We start from the raw sequence: 17,611 nt of genomic DNA, 5'->3' as shown, positions 1-17,611 counted from the left end.
TTTTGCGATAAGATTTATTGAGTTGACGATAAAATGAAATATAGCTACTTCTGCCAAAAGCCTCACATTCACCCTAGGTACCTACGTATTTTCTTCGTTCATTGCTACTATTTGTCTTTTATTATTTTATTTTGGAAAATTAACAGTTATAATATTTTATAATTATTATCTTGTATTGTAACATTCCTCATTGTAAACTTGGTGTAATATGTAATGTTTTGAAATTGGACATGGTCCGTTAGTAAATAAATAGATATTGAATAAGTATAATCATTAAACCACTAAAATATTATGAGTGATGTATCTTAATTAGTGAATATAAAAGAGAGAAGAGTTAAGTAGCATATGGGGATGGAATGGCGGGAGGGAGGGAAAGTGGATGGATCTAGTCTTTATTAAATAAAATGTATTGTGTGAATGTTATTTATTGATTTTAGATTTGAAAAAATGAGGTGCTGTGTTAAACAAATCGAATTTACTGTACGAAGTGTAAAAAATGTAGGAATCAAATACAAGCTTTGTACTGTGTTATTATTGGAGAAAAGTCTGTAAACAAATATAATAAATTGTATAAATATTAGTTAGAAAATTTAATTTGTAGCATGGAGTTAATAAAACGTGAAGGACATAAGATTTAACATTAAGAATATTAATACTTTTAATGCATGGTACCGCTTCTCGATTACTTAATTACCCAATGCCTTATTTGCATAGCAAATTCTAAAACAGTAAGGTGTGTCTTATTTCACTTTACCAATCCCTACAGAATATGGCGTGTTAATAATTTAGTTATTTCTGATTGTAAGGCAACTATCGATTGGCAGGCGGCAAAGCCTTGCCCCGAGGGTAGTCGATCTAGTTGTTCATATCAATTATCCGTGAATTAAAATCTCTGATAACACTACTTAAGATATTATGCAACGCTCTTCGCGACTAGTCTATGGTGTGATAATTATTTTAAGTACGTTATATGGAGACTCGTTTCTTTAGAAGTTAGCAAAACCGATCGATAACGTATGGATTAAAACGTTACCTTTGAGTTGAAATTAATAAGCAAGTGTGTTTATTGATTATTTTGGAAAGTAACTTTCCTGTTTAAATGTGTAATATCACTTTGCATTCGAAAACTTCGTCAATCAATCTAATTTATAATCCATCTATATTTTAACAAGAATTAACGTGACCAACAAGCAAATATTTAGACTTTTGATATTAAGATCTGCTCTGCGTTTAACAACCAAGAAAATATCGTTAAAAGGCATTGAATTAGACCCCCACTAGAAATAATGAAATAAATAATTACGAATATAGTTAATTTTAAATATTAAACATAATAATATATATCTTTTGAAATTAAAATGTCATATTTTGGGACGGTATGTGGAGGGTCTTTTTATTGAAAGGAAGGAGAGGAATTTCCGGGAAGGTAAAAGGTATGAAGGGTGGGTTGGAATCTAGGAGTCAGTGTGTACGGGAGAGACGGACATATGAATTCATCTCTCCGGCTGCGGTGAGAGAGGTCAGAGTCTTCCTAAACTGGCCTCTCTAAAACAGCTTGCGGGCAGGTGCTTCCGCCGCCATGAGCTGAACACATCGCACCCGATGAAACCGATGTTTTTACAAACAATTTAGTTGATTCCGATGCTTTCCCAATAACTTCAACTGCATGTCTATAAACTACCCTTCTGACTTATGGCATAATATATAGTTTTGTAGCGGCTTATCACATCGTAAGTAGTCGTAGAACTTCGTAAGAGCCCTGCGCACATTGCGTTTTGTAAGTATGCCAGTGGAGCTCATCCTCATCTTCACGTCTACTTATCATACTTAATACTTCTTCCTTTACTCCATATCATCATATTGGTTTTTTTGTCGAATGTTAAACTTAATATAAATAGTGTGATAATCTGTCCCTCCAAAACTTTTAATTCACTCCTCTTCTTCATCCCGATGATCACTTTGTATGCCTTATTCAAGTGCTAATAGCTTCCATTCAAAGTTCTGGTAAACCCGTAACTCTGATTTGGATTCCTGGATACGTTGGCACGTGGGAAATGATATTGCGGGTTGCTTGGCAAAACAAAGAGATTCCAACCCTCATAAACCACATTCCCCTATCCGACATTTTTTTCCATCGTCAAAGATAGCAATGTTCGGTCAGAATATTAGCACATTGCTAGTCATTTCAAGGGAGCCTGCTATGCCTCAATACAAAGGACTATCCCGTCAAAATCGTGGTTTCAACAATTCCCCCATTTCTCTAAACAATAAATTTCCTCATTTATTAGAATGAAAATTGGACATTGTTCCGAACCTTCTCATATTTTTAAAATGCACGTGCTTGACTCCTCAGATATACATTCCGTGGTCTAGAAGTGGGAACATTAGATCAAATTTTTTGGCTATCCCGCTCTTATCTAAAATTTCCTCCCCTCCATTCAACATCTCAACTCTTTTAAGTCTGAATTCGACTTCAATCTTCCATAAAATTTTGAAATTTGCCCATTTAAATAAAATTGATAATATAAATTAATTAATTCACATACCCTCACTCCATAATTTGAAATGATGGCCTAGAACACCATTGCAGGGTGGAAGCTAGAAACAATTGAAAAAAAAGATATTCTGTGGTCATGTAATTGAAAATTTAGTCATTTTTAATGATATACAAATATTTATAAGACAAGTTTTTTATGCATTTTACAAGGAACAACAAATTATTAAACTGGTTATTTCAGGTTATCAATTTGAACAATTTGATAATTTTGTCAGCTACCTTGGCCGCTTCAGCTTGTCTCTTACTGGGCACCTCATTTATGTAAATCGGTCTATTTTTACACATCTGCTGGTTGAATTAAATACTTCTCTTTGTTTTAAATACTCTTATTATTCCGACTACACGAGCAAGATGCGCTGATGGTCGGGAACTGTTGAGAACTAGATTAATTGTAGATCTCTTAAGGATATTTAGTAAAAGTTGAACTCCAAAGACTGACGAAGATAAATTTCTTGAAATGTTGATACCTTTTAATTAATATTGTTATAAAGAGATTTATAATTTATCTTACTGCTTATCTTGCTCCATTTCATTCCTCCAATGGTTTTCTGCTTATAATGAAGATCGTGTATCAAATATCAAATCACTGTGATAATAGATTTGATGCTCTCGCTACTTATTTTGCAAATATATTTTAGAAGGTAGAAACTAATTGGAAAGTGATGATTTCACATCAACGATGTGGCTTCTTATAGATCATCAATCAGTAATAAATAATTATTGTTATAAACAGTATCGATTGTACTTTTACTTTAGCAGAAACAGTTCAATAAAATTATACCATTACTCTTGCATATATTATTTGATTTACTGAGTGTAATGTTTTACGATTACTTTCATCAGACTTATAAGGCAGGCCACAGTAATAATACGATGTTTAAGTTTATTGCGTAATGTTTTATTGTTCAATATAAATTCTTCTATATGTTTTGTATAAATGTTTTCTAATCTTTAATCACTTAATAATAATAGTAGTTGGTAACAAACGTTTCGCTTTAAGGCAACATCTTATGTTTATACAACGTAAAAAAATACACATTTGCATTGTTCTTTTTACACATCTTACAGGTATAAATAGGTAGGATTATATTACACTTAATCATAATTTGTTACGTACAAAAGTGTCTCTACGAGACGCCCGCGGGTTCCGCGGCTATAATTAATATAGATTTAATCTGATATAAAATATATTATAACTACGGTGCTCAAATAGGAAGATCGACTTTTATATCTAGGTAAATACACGATAGAGAACAATTCTGGTAAGACCTTGGGTGGTGGGAAACTAAGGTAGCTCGATAGGGCTAGGTGTTGTCAGGCGGGGAGGCGGACGACCGCGTCTGAGAGGGAGTGTGTGCGGGGCGGGCGAGTCGGGCGGCCGTCACCTTCCCCATGAAGGAGCGGATCTCTTCGAAGTAACAGTCGTCAGGGGGTAGTCTCGTGGCCCCACCCGCGCCCTGTCCAACTCCTGCGCCCTCCGCCTCGTGCTTCCGCAAGTGGCGGTCTAGGTTTGTCTGTTGGCCGAAACACCTCTCGCACAGCGCACACTTGAAGGGCTTCTCCTTATTGTGGATATTTCTGACATGGCGCTGTAGGTTGCTCGAAATGGAGAAGGACCTCTCGCAGTACTTGCAGCGGTAGGGCTGCTCGCCCGTGTGGGTGCGCAGGTGCCGCGTCAGGTTGGCGCTCCGGGGGAACACCTTGCCGCAGAACTTGCACGCGTATCTGTCACGGGGCCTGCTGGGGGGCTGCGGCACGGGGGGAGTCGGGGGAGCGGGAGGGGTGCCCATAGGACAGAAAGGGTATCTAGGAGGGAAAGGAGGGTACAGAGACACGGGTAATCTTCTGACGGCCTCCAGCACGGCGGGGTGCAGGGGGGGAGGGACGAACATGCTTCTCGGCGGCGTGAGCATAGTTCTAGTATCTTCCATGTGGTCTTCTGTCTTGTCTGGGGACGGTGATCTGAGAATGAGATTTTGGTTTTCATCTTCCATCCGCCTGCGGATGAGGAGGAGGGAGAGTTTCTTCCTGTCGACGCGCAGGTCGAGGGGCTCGTCGGAGGCGTGCAGGTTGAGTGGCCCGCGGGGGGGCATGTGCGCAGGGGAGAGCGCGGGTGAGCAGCGGTTGATGTCTCGGGGGGCGCGCACCTGCAGCGGGCATGGGGGCGCGGGGGGCCCGGCTCCCGCGCGGGGCGAACAGCGCCCGGACACCATCTTGCGCGGGGAGTGGTCCTTCTCTCGCATGGCGGGCAGCGCTCCGGCCGCCTGGCTCATGGGAACACCTCCTGTGAACAACACAATAACTTTCATTAGCCACTTGAATAACGTTTTATTTGAAACAAAACATACAACTTTAAAGAAATACATATCACAATTAAATCATATTGAATCTCAAAGTAAAAATGGTTCATATATTCTAGAAGACGTTTCGCAAGGGACGTAAAAATGTTACGCGGTTTGTAACGTTTGATTTGAGACCTCTTATAAAATAATTTCGAAGAATAACACCAATGGGATTTCGACTTCCAGACAATTATTTGTGTAACGTAATGTTGCGTGATGACAACTTTAACAACTCGCAACTGCCATTGCGAACATCTACGTGACTCGATCTAGTGAAAATCACACGTTTTGTTGTAGAAGTAATACCATTATTTAGAATAAAACTACTAGACTTTCTAGTACAGCCGTGATCGTTGAAATTACTTGTAAAAGACTGAGAAATATTCGGTTGAAATATATTGCACATTATTTATCGGTTGTTGTTTAATGAAAACGATATGCCATTGAACAATATATACGGTGTTTGAACTTGTCGGTTTTAACAGAATAATAAATTGATACAATCAAAGAAAACTAATTCCTCACACTGAAAATACAACCAACCTGGCTCGTAGATAGTGTATTTAGGAATTGATATCAAACATAATTCATTTAAAAAGACGTTTCAAAATTACTTTACAGCTAACTCAGTGATAATAAAAATCGTAATTTTTCTGATTTTTTTAAATATTTAATATAATATTACATTGTGTAATATCCTTGATATCAGTGTAAGAGCTCAATTATAGATGGCACTAGATTAGTCGAATAGGTTACCCATAGATGGCGCTGTCGAGTATTGTAGAGACCGAGTGTATTATAATTAAGGTGGGAACCTCTAGGGGTCCATATTATTACAACCGCCTGCACGGAGAAAAATGAATAGGGTTTTTTTTTATCAAAATGCTGTTCTGCGTGATCATTTTCCAATAAAGTATTAGTCATTCAGAATATATCTGAACACGTGTTCATGCAGATGCCCTTGTACGATTACATATAATGGACGAGATGCAAAAATATTATTATATTTTTTAGAACACGTGTTCCGACTTCCTCATAACATATTCGTGCTTTCCTGATAGTTTGTTGTGAAATTTTGTCAAATCATTCGTTATATGCCTCTTGTCCCATTTTTTCATAAAACCCGGAGATATAACACATTGTATCAGAGATTTGGTAATATAAGGTACATTTTGTTCATGTTTCAGACATCCTTTTACGTAAATGGCTCTTTTGTAAGGAAAATCGTTAATCCCATTAGCTTCTTTCTTTCACTTCCTGTCCAGTTTCACCGTACGAGATACGCACAATAAATCCTCTGTTTTCACTCTATGAAGGGACTTCCTTGTACTATCGAGAGAGGAGGGTAAGAAAGTGATACCATTGGGTACCGTTTCCAACATGAGCGACAAGTCGTTGTCATTCGTCTTTGCGGTGGCCATTCTGTACGCACGGAGAGCAAATTAGACCATCGATCTGCGGGCACAATGGGCAGCCCGTAATAATGAACCTCTCCTACCTGCTATTCATACTGCGTAAGTAGGTATGAACCACGCTCACTTATTTAGCAAAAGAGCAAACGATACATTGTATGTACAGGATACGATCAAAACTTTGACATAATTATATATTTTTTAGTCGCTGCATTTAAATGGATTCGTTTGGCGTCTTGCAATCTAAAAATCTGTGGGATTACGCCAAGTTTGAAATCTACTGAAGAAAGAACATTATTACTTCTGTAGACTTGTAATAATGGAGTAATTTTATAAGTCATGCTAGTCTTTTGTGGTTATAGGTAAACAATAGGTGTTTATTTGCATTTTCTGATCTAATCAATATTTAAAGTGAGGAACTAAGTAAGTATACGCCAAGAAAGCTGGATGGTCTTTATCATGGCGTTTAAATGATAATTTAATTACACAATTAAATATGCAAAGAGCACATTCACTTAATCAACAATAATTAATTCCGTCAAGTTGAAAGCCAGTCAACAATGCAGAAATAAGTGAATTAACGAAAATGGATACGAAAAAATATCATAAACGTTTTTTGTATAAATATCACAATACTAATTTTAGACAATATAATTTAAATTCATCGATTCAAATGGATCGCGAAATAAAACGCTTTATTTTGACATCTGTAAATATAGGTCAACATCTAAAAGCCCAAATAACGAATTTGGTTTTAGGTGTCCAGTATCCAACACATTCGGAAAAAACTATATAGTTTGCCGAGATGTTATTAGACTAAAAATTAATGCGAGATACATCGATAGTTTAGGAGGTGTCGGTGCACAGAGAAAATGACGTAGAAATGTCACGAAAAAAGTCGTGTCACGAGAACAAGCAATGATACCAAAAACTCCCGAGCTACCAGTCATGGATCAAACAAGAAACAGATAATAATAATAAAAATAATAATAATTGGATAATTTGTAGAGCGCCGTTTTTGTGAAAAATCACCTCAAGGGCGCTGTACAACCCTACATTTGGCGATATTTAAATCACAGCAAAAAGTTAGACATTTATTACGCTGAACAGAGGTAAAACAATATTTGCTCGGTGAAAAGACTTAGAATACCATTTTGATGGTGCATTCGTTGGACATATTCCTTCAGCTACGATACTTACTGTCCAGCAAACATTGTATATTAAACAAAATCTAGAAGGTTAACATTGTTTTCATGCATTAACATATTGAGTTATGACAAGATAAAGCTTGCTTGGTTTCCGCATGAGTTAAACCTCCTTACTTAAAAGCCAATTCAAATAATCACTTTTCAAAATCGTAAAGGCTTTAAACTAATAATAGGTAGTAAAGTATTGATGGGTTGGTACTCAAAATACTCTATAAATTTCTTAAATGCAGAAATAAATGCTTTCAGACAAAGCGGACCGTATTATGTCCATGACGTATGCTTGTACTCAAGGAATGCAACGTATTCATATGCGTAAGAAGAGATAGACATTAAGAGTAATCTTTCTTGAGTCTTGAAGAGACAATGATGTTATTTAAACCACAACCTCTGTCAGGCAGTATGAACAGGGAAAGGTTAATGCCTCCACAATAAATAACTGAGGATTCTCTCAACATTACAAGGATGAACAGTGCTGAAGGCTGCAGAAGGATTTGACAGATTTTTTTGTTTAACTGCAAGTACTACAGGTTAATATAATAATCTCACAAACGGATGAATAATTATGAAAGCCCCTGCTGGGTGTAGGTGAACCGAACTGAACTTAAATTCCCCAAGCTGTTTGTAATAATCCTTCGGAAACATTAACTTTAAGCTTTTGATGCTTTGACAAATGAAAGACATAAATCGCCATAATTGGCCAAAAATTTGCATAGATACAGTAGTTAATTTATTGTTTTGTTGACGGCAGCCGATAGTTTCGATAAATTATCTCATCGAATTTAATTAAGGAAAAACTGTTGATTTACCGTGAGAATATGTTAATGTTTCAAGTATTTTTAATTAATTTTTTAACTTAAGTGTCTTGTACACATGGATACTGGTTTATACAAGTGAGACTTCTGATCGGGGAAATCTGAGAGTTCTTTAGAATTCAGATCAGCTAGTACCTACCGCTCCACGTGAATCTTATATAAGAAACCGATGCACGATGTGATATTTCGATAATTACCTATTATACTACGAGAATCTTGAAAATAATTTTCGTTTAAATAATTTTTGAGACTTTAGGGAAGAGTTTGGGGGACTTTGGGTGTTTCCGTTATGCTTGGGTTACAGAAATCCAAAAATATTACTAAATTTGTTACGTAACTTTCTTGGGACAATACTGTAGTCCTTCATTAGTTAAAATATTTAGTAGATGTCCTTGAGATAGTAAAAGTTATCGCAAATATTAATTGCAAAATAAATGCATGTACGAAATTGAAAATGTGTTCTGTTTGATTAAATCTCATCTCTGGTGTATCGTGGTAGGTATAAGTATCAATTATTTTTGGTAGATTAACCCAATTTCGAATTAAGCTCGTCAATCAAAATGTCAGCAGCAACCAGTATTTTAGTTTTCATCACTTGTCCAATGATACGTAAAGAATTATCACAATTTTTACAAGAGAATTTGCCGCAAATAACCTGGATTTTTTTCCCAAGGAAAGGGCTGATTTCCTCGCTGGTTATCGCTTTCACATATTATACGGACTGGTTCACACTCGTCACATCAACGTCCGCCGATCGGCGTCATCTCCTCGTTGGGTTTGAATGACACTCGGACCGCCCCCCGCCGCAGACCGCCCCCTGCCACCGCCCCCCGCACCCTGACAGTTTCGTAACTTTCATTTTATTACCGATCGTCTAAAGGCCTGCAATTTGTATGAAATATAGTAATCTGCCTGTCCGTCCAGGCCGCCGCACGCAACGTACAATTTGCGGATGTGAAACTGTTTCCCGCAAATCACAGTTGGCGAACATCACAATTGGGGAACACCTGCAAATTCCGTGAGGTGGCCGCTGGATTGTACAAGTACCTACCTAACTGCAGCCTACTTCATATTACAACACATTGTAGTCTATCTTTCAATAGATCTCTTCAATAATATTATTTTACTATGGTATTAAGATTAACATTAATAGTTTTGAAATAACTGTCTTTTAATGGAAGAGTGTTACAGAACAAAATAATTCACAATAAGATGATGAGATTATTCTACCAGTCAATGACATAGGATTTCTAAAAACTTAAATGACGTAGGAAGTCAATTAATTCCGAATAGATGTGCCTCTGGGAAACTTGTGGAGTGGACATTCTACTCAGATAATGAACATACAATTATATTCTGCAGTTTGTATGTTTCAAACTAATTAAACCTAATTCAAACAATTCAGAAACGAGAAACATTAATATTTTCATCATTTTAACTCATAACTCATGACGCTGATATTGTGGGATGGAAATTATACTATTCACCTAGAAGTTCAAGACGATAAAGTTTAACAATTTTTTTGCTGCTTCATAGTAATATAAAACTTTGCATGTTGAAAATCTCAACAATAATTAATTATAAAATTGTCTGTAGAAATGGTTGCTGTGAGATCAACTATTATGTATAAACGTGCACTATTTATTTGATTACTTAGTGATAATACTTTTTTATAGGTTGATAAATTATTTCAAGTAATGATTATTAAAACCTACTTTCCACATAGTGAATATGTGTTTTGCTTTTCAAAGTTTCGTATAATAAACCGTTTAATAACAACGTGTTTAATAGGGTTAAATAATGTTCTACACAAATAACTAGTAGAACATAAATATGATATTTAAAATACATAAAATAATATTAAATACATATCGACTATTGTTAGGTACCCAGTTTTGTATTGCTGGTAATTGCACAACATATAATATTTAGAACCCTAGCAAAAATCGTAAAAATGTTAATTTTTTTTAAACTTCTTTAGAGGTTTTTTGCCCTCTCTATAATATGAATTGCTATGAGATGAAAACACAAGCAAATCAAGCTTGGTCATAAAATTACCATAATTCTATTAAGTGTTCATAAAAGTTATTTACATTTTATGGAAGATGTAGTTTAATTGAAATGCTCTGTGTGTGGTTACATAGAAACAGTAAATATAAGTGATACTTATTCTGTACTTACATATAGATATATATATATATATATATATATATATATATATATATATATATTGAAATTTGTGGTGTGAGGGAACGTAATTCTTTATTTATTATTTATTTATTTCTTGCTAGAGCAAACCCGATGAGTTACAAAATACATTGTAGGACGAGAAGAACTTACAATGCATAGATGGGAGTTAACAGGTACAATTTTACATTGGTATTTCGTTATAAAAAATATAAATTTTACATACAAAACAGTACTCAAATATAAAAAGGGAGGTTAAGTAGAACAAACAAGAAGAAACAAAAAAGGAAACAGACAGGGATATACACATAAGCACAAGGAGCCAAGGTAAGAATTTAGAAGAAGGTACTTACCCACTAATACATTGGTAAAAATAGGTTATGCTCAATTACAAATACAGGGAATCGAAAAGGAGAGAGAAAGAAACAACGCAAAGAACAACACGAAAAGAATTACGTATATTTGTTTTATATGTTTTTGGAAATTTTTAAAGCATCACTTTGAATTTTCGGATTAGGCTGGCTGTTTTTATACATATTCTGGAAGAGAGTTATAGAGTGTGTAGGCACTAAAGTTAAGAGATTTTATTACATATTTTGTAGTGTGTGTTAGAAGAATGCGGATTTGATTGTAATTCCGAGTATTGTGGTTGTGGATGTCTTGATTGTAAAGTAGCTTGATGTTAGTGTGAGTTGATTGTTGGGTAATTTGTAGGTACAATAAATATTAGTGATATTTACACTGCAGGTAAATCTTCAGAGACAACTTTATACATTTGTTTAAAACAAGGACGTCACGTAATTCTATACCTGCTGTTAATTAAATATCCCTAAATTACACATTTTTGTCCATTTAAAAAACGAATCTGTTTAACTTCATGTAAAGCGTCGTAAAATGTATTATACATACTAAAAAAGTTAATAACGACAGTAAACGTATGCCGAATAGAAGGAAGTTACATCAAATGAGTCAAATGTATAGTTTGATGAATTCGAATGTTCCTGGTAATCTGTTTGACAGATTTCAGTGGCCCCAATGGGCAAAATTTGATTTTGAAAATTTGAAATTTGAAAACAAAGAGATGATTTTTAGATGACCAAATTACATCAATGCAGTGTCCTTATGATTACCGTGCACACAACACACGTTAAAGAGATGATTTTACTCGTTCTCCCAGACATAAAACTGATGTATTAGAGGATAGTTATAGCTGTTCATCAATAATAAAACTAGGAGTGTTTATCCGAGACACCATCTAGGTTACAAACCAATTCTTTAGGAAAAGATCCCGGGTTCGTTTCCCAATTGAGAGCGTTATCTTTTAATTTTTCTGTTTCACGTTTCGTTTAGATTTATTAGTATCATTTTCTTTTTCAATGTTATATTATTACATTTAGGTTTATTAGTATTAATTTCTTTTTCAATGTTATATTATTACATTTAGATTTATTAGTATTATTTTCTTTTTTTCAATGTTTTATTATTACATTTAGATTTATTAGTATTATTTTCTTTTTCAATGATATATTATTACTTTTAGATTTATTAGTATTATTTTCTTTTTCAATGATATAGTATTACATTTGGATTTATTAGGATTATTTTCTTTTTCAATGATATATTATTACATTTAGATTTATTAGTATTATTTTATTTTTCAATGATATATTATTACTTTTAGATTTATTAGTATTATTTTCTTTTTCAATGATATATTATTATATTTATGGGTATAACATTCAAAAGACATAAAACATAGAATTTGCTTACGATTTAAATAACTTTTTTGCGTACTTTCAACGAATTGGTATCATAATTCAGTCTAGTTTCGTTTTGAATTATTTGGGAAGAATTGGATCGGGCATTAAGTAGTAGGAGAGGATGGCAAACGCTACCCACATCGCTCGATTCACTCGACTGCGCAACGATACGCTGTAATTTGTAGTGATAAATGATCCTTAAATGCCATTAAGTGTCTGACCAGCCTCCGCCCCAAGGATCCAAGCACAGCCTTAGCTTAAAGCTGTCGTGAGGTTCCAATAGGATAATCGAGGAATTGTTAAGAGGACACGCGAATGCGGAGATGATGAATGGGTAGATGAGTCGTTTATCTGGTTTATTCGTGTGCGCAGTCGGCCGGGTATTCTTGAATTATTACCTCTTGTATTGCATAGTTTATTTGATACTAATCAGGGCCTCTTTATAAAGAGGAAACTGTGAAATTACTGCTTTGATACACAATTTTTTAAATATGTTTTTCTATTTTTAAAACTTTTTATTCATAGTGGAAACCTTATTGTAAATAATCTCGTTTTTTTTTGTATTCGTTCATTTTGACTACCACGAGGAAGCGCATCAATAGAACTACGTAATATTGAAGTGATTATGTTATGTGCAATCGCATAGATGGTATAATAGTTAGTTAATGGTCATAATTTTTATTCCCATGCCTTATTATTCTACAGTACTTTCGCAGCAATTGTAGATGTGTTCAACTGTACGGAATAAAGTTACAAGAAGGCTATAATAACATACAACAATAATAATAATAATTGAGGTTAGTAAGTATTACTATTATTTTAAAAAGGTTCTATATAATTATAAATGCAACTTTTACTTTATGTACATATCACACAAGGGCGTATAATAAAAATGAATAATTACACAACCGCCAAATGGAAAATATGGAAAATTAATGCATACGCCCCTTTGATACTGCACCGATAAAATTAACAGTGTTAAAACGGATTTCATCACTGATGAAAAGTAAAATAGCCATGTTTATACTGAAAAATAAGGTATGGCAAGTATAATACTTTTCTACGGAAAACAAATTTTACAGAAGCTCCAGGTATTTGCTTGAATAGTTCCATGTAATATGTTTACCTTTTTAGATCAAATACGTGTCTAAAAATAAAGCGTTTGATGCAAACAAGACTTTTCTTTACATAATACTAACATTAATACATTGTATCGATCGAAATTTGCTTATATCCATATTTCATCTCGCCATTATTACAACGGTTCAGCGATTATCAAAAGGTGGGCTGGTCTGGACAAAGTGATTATTGTCAGATGGTGGGTCGATAATGAGTCGTCATTACCACAGGAATATGGTGTTTATGGAGCGATATTTAGATGGGTGTATGAACCCACTGATCTTGATGCTGGACCCGATACGGGAGAGTCACTCGGACAAAATAACACGTGCACTGAGTTACTGCCACCTGCTTAGTTTTACCGGAAACTATTGAAGAGTGAAAGTCAGAGAAAGAAAAATGAAGTCATTGATTGAATGCGGGAGAATTCCTTTTGGCGGTTATTTTTATGCGAATTTTTCAATGCCTTTCTTTTGATCTCTTACTGATAGCACAACACAACATTTTTAACATATTATTACCAGTCATAATCGGGCTACTTTTGTATGAAGGAATTCTTTCACCGTCGTTGTAATGTCGAATATTGGCGAAACATGCAACGTAACACATTCTTACATATCTCTTCATTGAGATTCAGTCATCTGTTTACACTTAATATATGACTAGACAGATCAGTCAAGAATCATGAAATATTATAATTTCAATTTTGAAAAAGATGGTTATTATTTTCTATTAAAACATTATTAGAGAAATAAGATAAGTACATATAAAATAGGATTAACACTAGGTTTCTTCATTCAACGAGATTTTAATACTACTCTTCAATGGAAGCGTTACTTTGTGGTTGGAAGAGGAATGTGCAGTACATTATAGTAGTTTTTTAACTGTAATTAATAATATTATAGGTACATGTGCTGTACTAAGTAAATTGCAGTGAGAAAGCAAAAAAATAAATGTTTGGTAAATGTAAGTGGTTTACTACTAATAGTCATAACTTATCTAAATTAATGTAATTAGTAATCGTGTACATATTTTCGGAAGAAACTGTCATTTATTTTATAGGAAATAATATTAATGTTTCTAATTTCTTCCATTTCAATTGGATAAAGTTCTTGCCTAGTACAATATTTTTTGAATACATTTAAGTTGGGTATAGTTTTCGGTAAAGAAGTGTATTCGTCTTTTTTTTAATGATTTTTAATTAATTTTAATTTGAAATTATTGAATTTTGAATGTAAAGAACTTGAATAAGCGATCGCATGGGTAATCGGAAGACTTTTTTTTGAATGATTTTATTTATTATTCTCGGTACAGCTCTCAATTGGGAGAAGTTCTGTATGTGGAGCTTCAACCAATGACAGAATATCTAATTGCTTGTTTAAATTATTGTTCACACGATCAGTTCTAATTTTGAATATAACATACAAAACAAATTAGAGTTCATTGAATGTTAATAATTTGACGATGGAATAACTAATGCATCTCACTCACATGTCTTGTGAAAATTTTGTTTTTATTTTCTTTGAACCGTGTTTGCAAGGAGTTCTTTATAGTACACAAATCAACAGTTTCTCTGAACCGTGTTTGATAGAAGTGCTTTACAGTTAAAAAATCAATAGTTTCTCTGAACCGTGTTCGAAAGAAGTTATTAAATGTACAAATATCAATAATTTCACTGAACCATCTTAAATAGACTTCTTTACAGTTCAAAAATCAACAGTTTGTCTGAACCGTGTTTGAAAGAAGTACAAAAATCAACAGTTTCATTGAATCAATACTAATAATAATAATTTAAAGTATTTGCAACAAAAAGTTCCTCATGCGTTCGCAGCAAGTACATATCTATATATTATGCATAAAAATTGAATTATTAGATCAACGCACATGTGATTCTTGAACATTATGAAATAAGCGCAATTTTTACAAACACAATGTGAAGTATTTGAGCCGTGAGAAAACGGTTCTATCCATATTATTGTTTATTCACTATGTGAAAATCGTTACATTTTTCCATTGAAACTTTCGTTTACGTTTGAATAATTGATACGTTTATCTGAATTGTATCGGAGACTTATGACATGATGTGAACTATCATAACATCTCCAGATGAGCAGGTACTCGTAAGTACTCAGTGGGATATGATATGACGGGAAGGATGCGACACCATGGGGTAAATATTCAATTTGTGGAAGTAATCATTTTTTTAATATTCAGTCTTAAGGTGGCGCACCACGTCGTGATATTTGAAATCGGGATGCTAACAATAAAACTCTTTATGTAGACGGCGATAAGGTTTAAATTCCCGCTTAACACCACCAACATTGACGTATGAAAAAAAAACATCGCCAAAAAGTGTGATTAATTTATTTTGAAAGTTCAGATATAAATAAAAAAAAATCTAATGAAGTTATTTTCCACATTATACAATAAAACAATTAGCGAAAAGGGGTTCGTAAGTAGGAGATTTTGATTTTTAAAGCAGTTTTTATAGGCCTGATACTTATTTTTTTTCATTTTAAAGGTGAATATGTTTTCTACTAGCAGTATTTAATTGAAGCATCAAAAGTATTTCTACGTGATTATATTTTCAAACCAAACACAAATGATTTTGCATTACTTCGTAAAGTTTCGCCTTGAGTAATATTTGTTAAAAAATGCTTCTTCTATCTCATCGCATTTTTAAGACTTCTATAAGTAAGTCAAATTTCAGTCTTGTAATAATGTTTGATATTTTATAATTTTAGTTGCGCAAGATTCTAAATGACATTTTTGTTTAAAAAATACAAAACTATTTCTTTTGCTATTCTATGTATAAGAAAAATAACTTTCAGAGCCATCTGTGTTAATTTTTCCACAGAAAATTATATGACGAAGTTCTAACATCACGTTTATAAAGCTTCCATTTATTATACAAGGTTCTATAACCACTTTGAACCTTTTTTTATTCACATTTTGTTTTTATATGACAGTTGTTTGTTTTTACGATTTTTTAGATAGGGTCAAAAATGATTTCTCATAATCTATTTAACATTATTTGATTTTGAGGTTCAATCAAGTGAAAAGTATTTTAGTTTAACATATTTTAAAGGAAAATATTTAATCAGAATTTACCTTTGTTCTATCTTGAGTCATCATGGAACACATTATTTCTTATTAAATTAAATGCATTTAAAACAGTATGTTTTCATTCACTCTATTGAAGAATGGTCTTCTGTTTAGCTTTCGTGATTGATAGTAGCAGTAATAATTGTAATTGTCTGCTATACCGAGTTTTTTACCTACTTCTCCATTTTTACCTTAAATAAATGAAATCACCATGGCATCGCATACCTGCGCAGGACCGACTACCATCTGTGAGTATAATAATAAGTGGCAGTAGTTACCAAGACGTCAGTCACCGCGGAAGAAGTAGTGCACCTGTTAATGAGTCTGCGACACGCATACGCCATTGCGACACACCTTAAATCTTTCCTCAGAAAACGCTCAATACAAAAACGGGAGAGAAATAACTACCGCAACTTGCATGAAAAGAGTTCACATTACCTTTTGAAATAAGGCCTTTCAATTTACAAATCGCTGCCTTAGTTCTTGTATGTTCAATAGACCATTTAGCAAATTTTACAGGAGACGTTTTTTTTGTTTTTACAGGCAAATTCTAAAAAATTCTCGATTTTGGTCATTTTGTTTAATACATATGTGTAACAGGAAATTATTAAAGATCATTTTTCGAAGATTGAAGCTATAATATGCCCATATTATGACTTTAAAGGTGGACGTTGAACATGGCTTGAAAATGATAAATGATTATTTTGGATATTGAACATATTGTCTGGAGATTGAACAATTCGGCTCCCATAAGTTTGAGGTATTTTTTGTTCAATTAGCCAATTAGTGGTAAATTGCATATACAGGGTGATTTTCAGATTTCGAATACTTTACTTTTATCTTAGTTAGTAGTTGACTTAAAGTATTACTTTAAAATATACAGAGTCCTTGAGTTGATTTTTCACAAAAACTGCTCTATATAAATCATCCAATATTTTGGAAGTTTGAAAACAACGCACAATTACAAAGGTACCTACCGCTAATATACCACTATCAGTTGTCGGTGCATGCGTGATGTGAAATATTCTCACATCATACGTATTACGGCCTCCGTGGTGTAGGGGTACTCTTGACTAGAAATCCGGAGGTCGCGGATTCAAATCCCGGCG

General features: G+C 33.9%; 1 protein-coding gene across 3 annotated transcripts in view; it reads right to left on the bottom strand.

Moving 5' to 3' along the window:
* Positions 1–3,452: 3,452 nt before the first annotated feature.
* The window catches only part of LOC149426207 (uncharacterized), a 176,412-nt gene continuing 162,253 nt past the window's right edge, over positions 3,453–17,611 (bottom strand). For all 3 annotated transcript variants that reach the window (XM_089636009.1, XM_089636003.1, XM_089635994.1), the window contains one exon: positions 3,453–4,841. In XM_089636009.1, coding sequence (XP_089492135.1) covers positions 3,862–4,830 — 969 coding nt within the window. In that variant the 5' untranslated portion in view covers positions 4,831–4,841 and the 3' untranslated portion in view covers positions 3,453–3,861. The remainder of the gene's footprint in view (positions 4,842–17,611) is intronic.

This window comes from Hesperophylax consimilis, chromosome 1, assembly GCF_061612785.1.
Source record: "Hesperophylax consimilis isolate HC1 chromosome 1, BYU_Hcon_1.0, whole genome shotgun sequence".
Classification (NCBI taxonomy): domain Eukaryota; kingdom Metazoa; phylum Arthropoda; class Insecta; order Trichoptera; family Limnephilidae; genus Hesperophylax; species Hesperophylax consimilis.
This window is presented reverse-complemented; position numbering and strand designations above follow the sequence as displayed.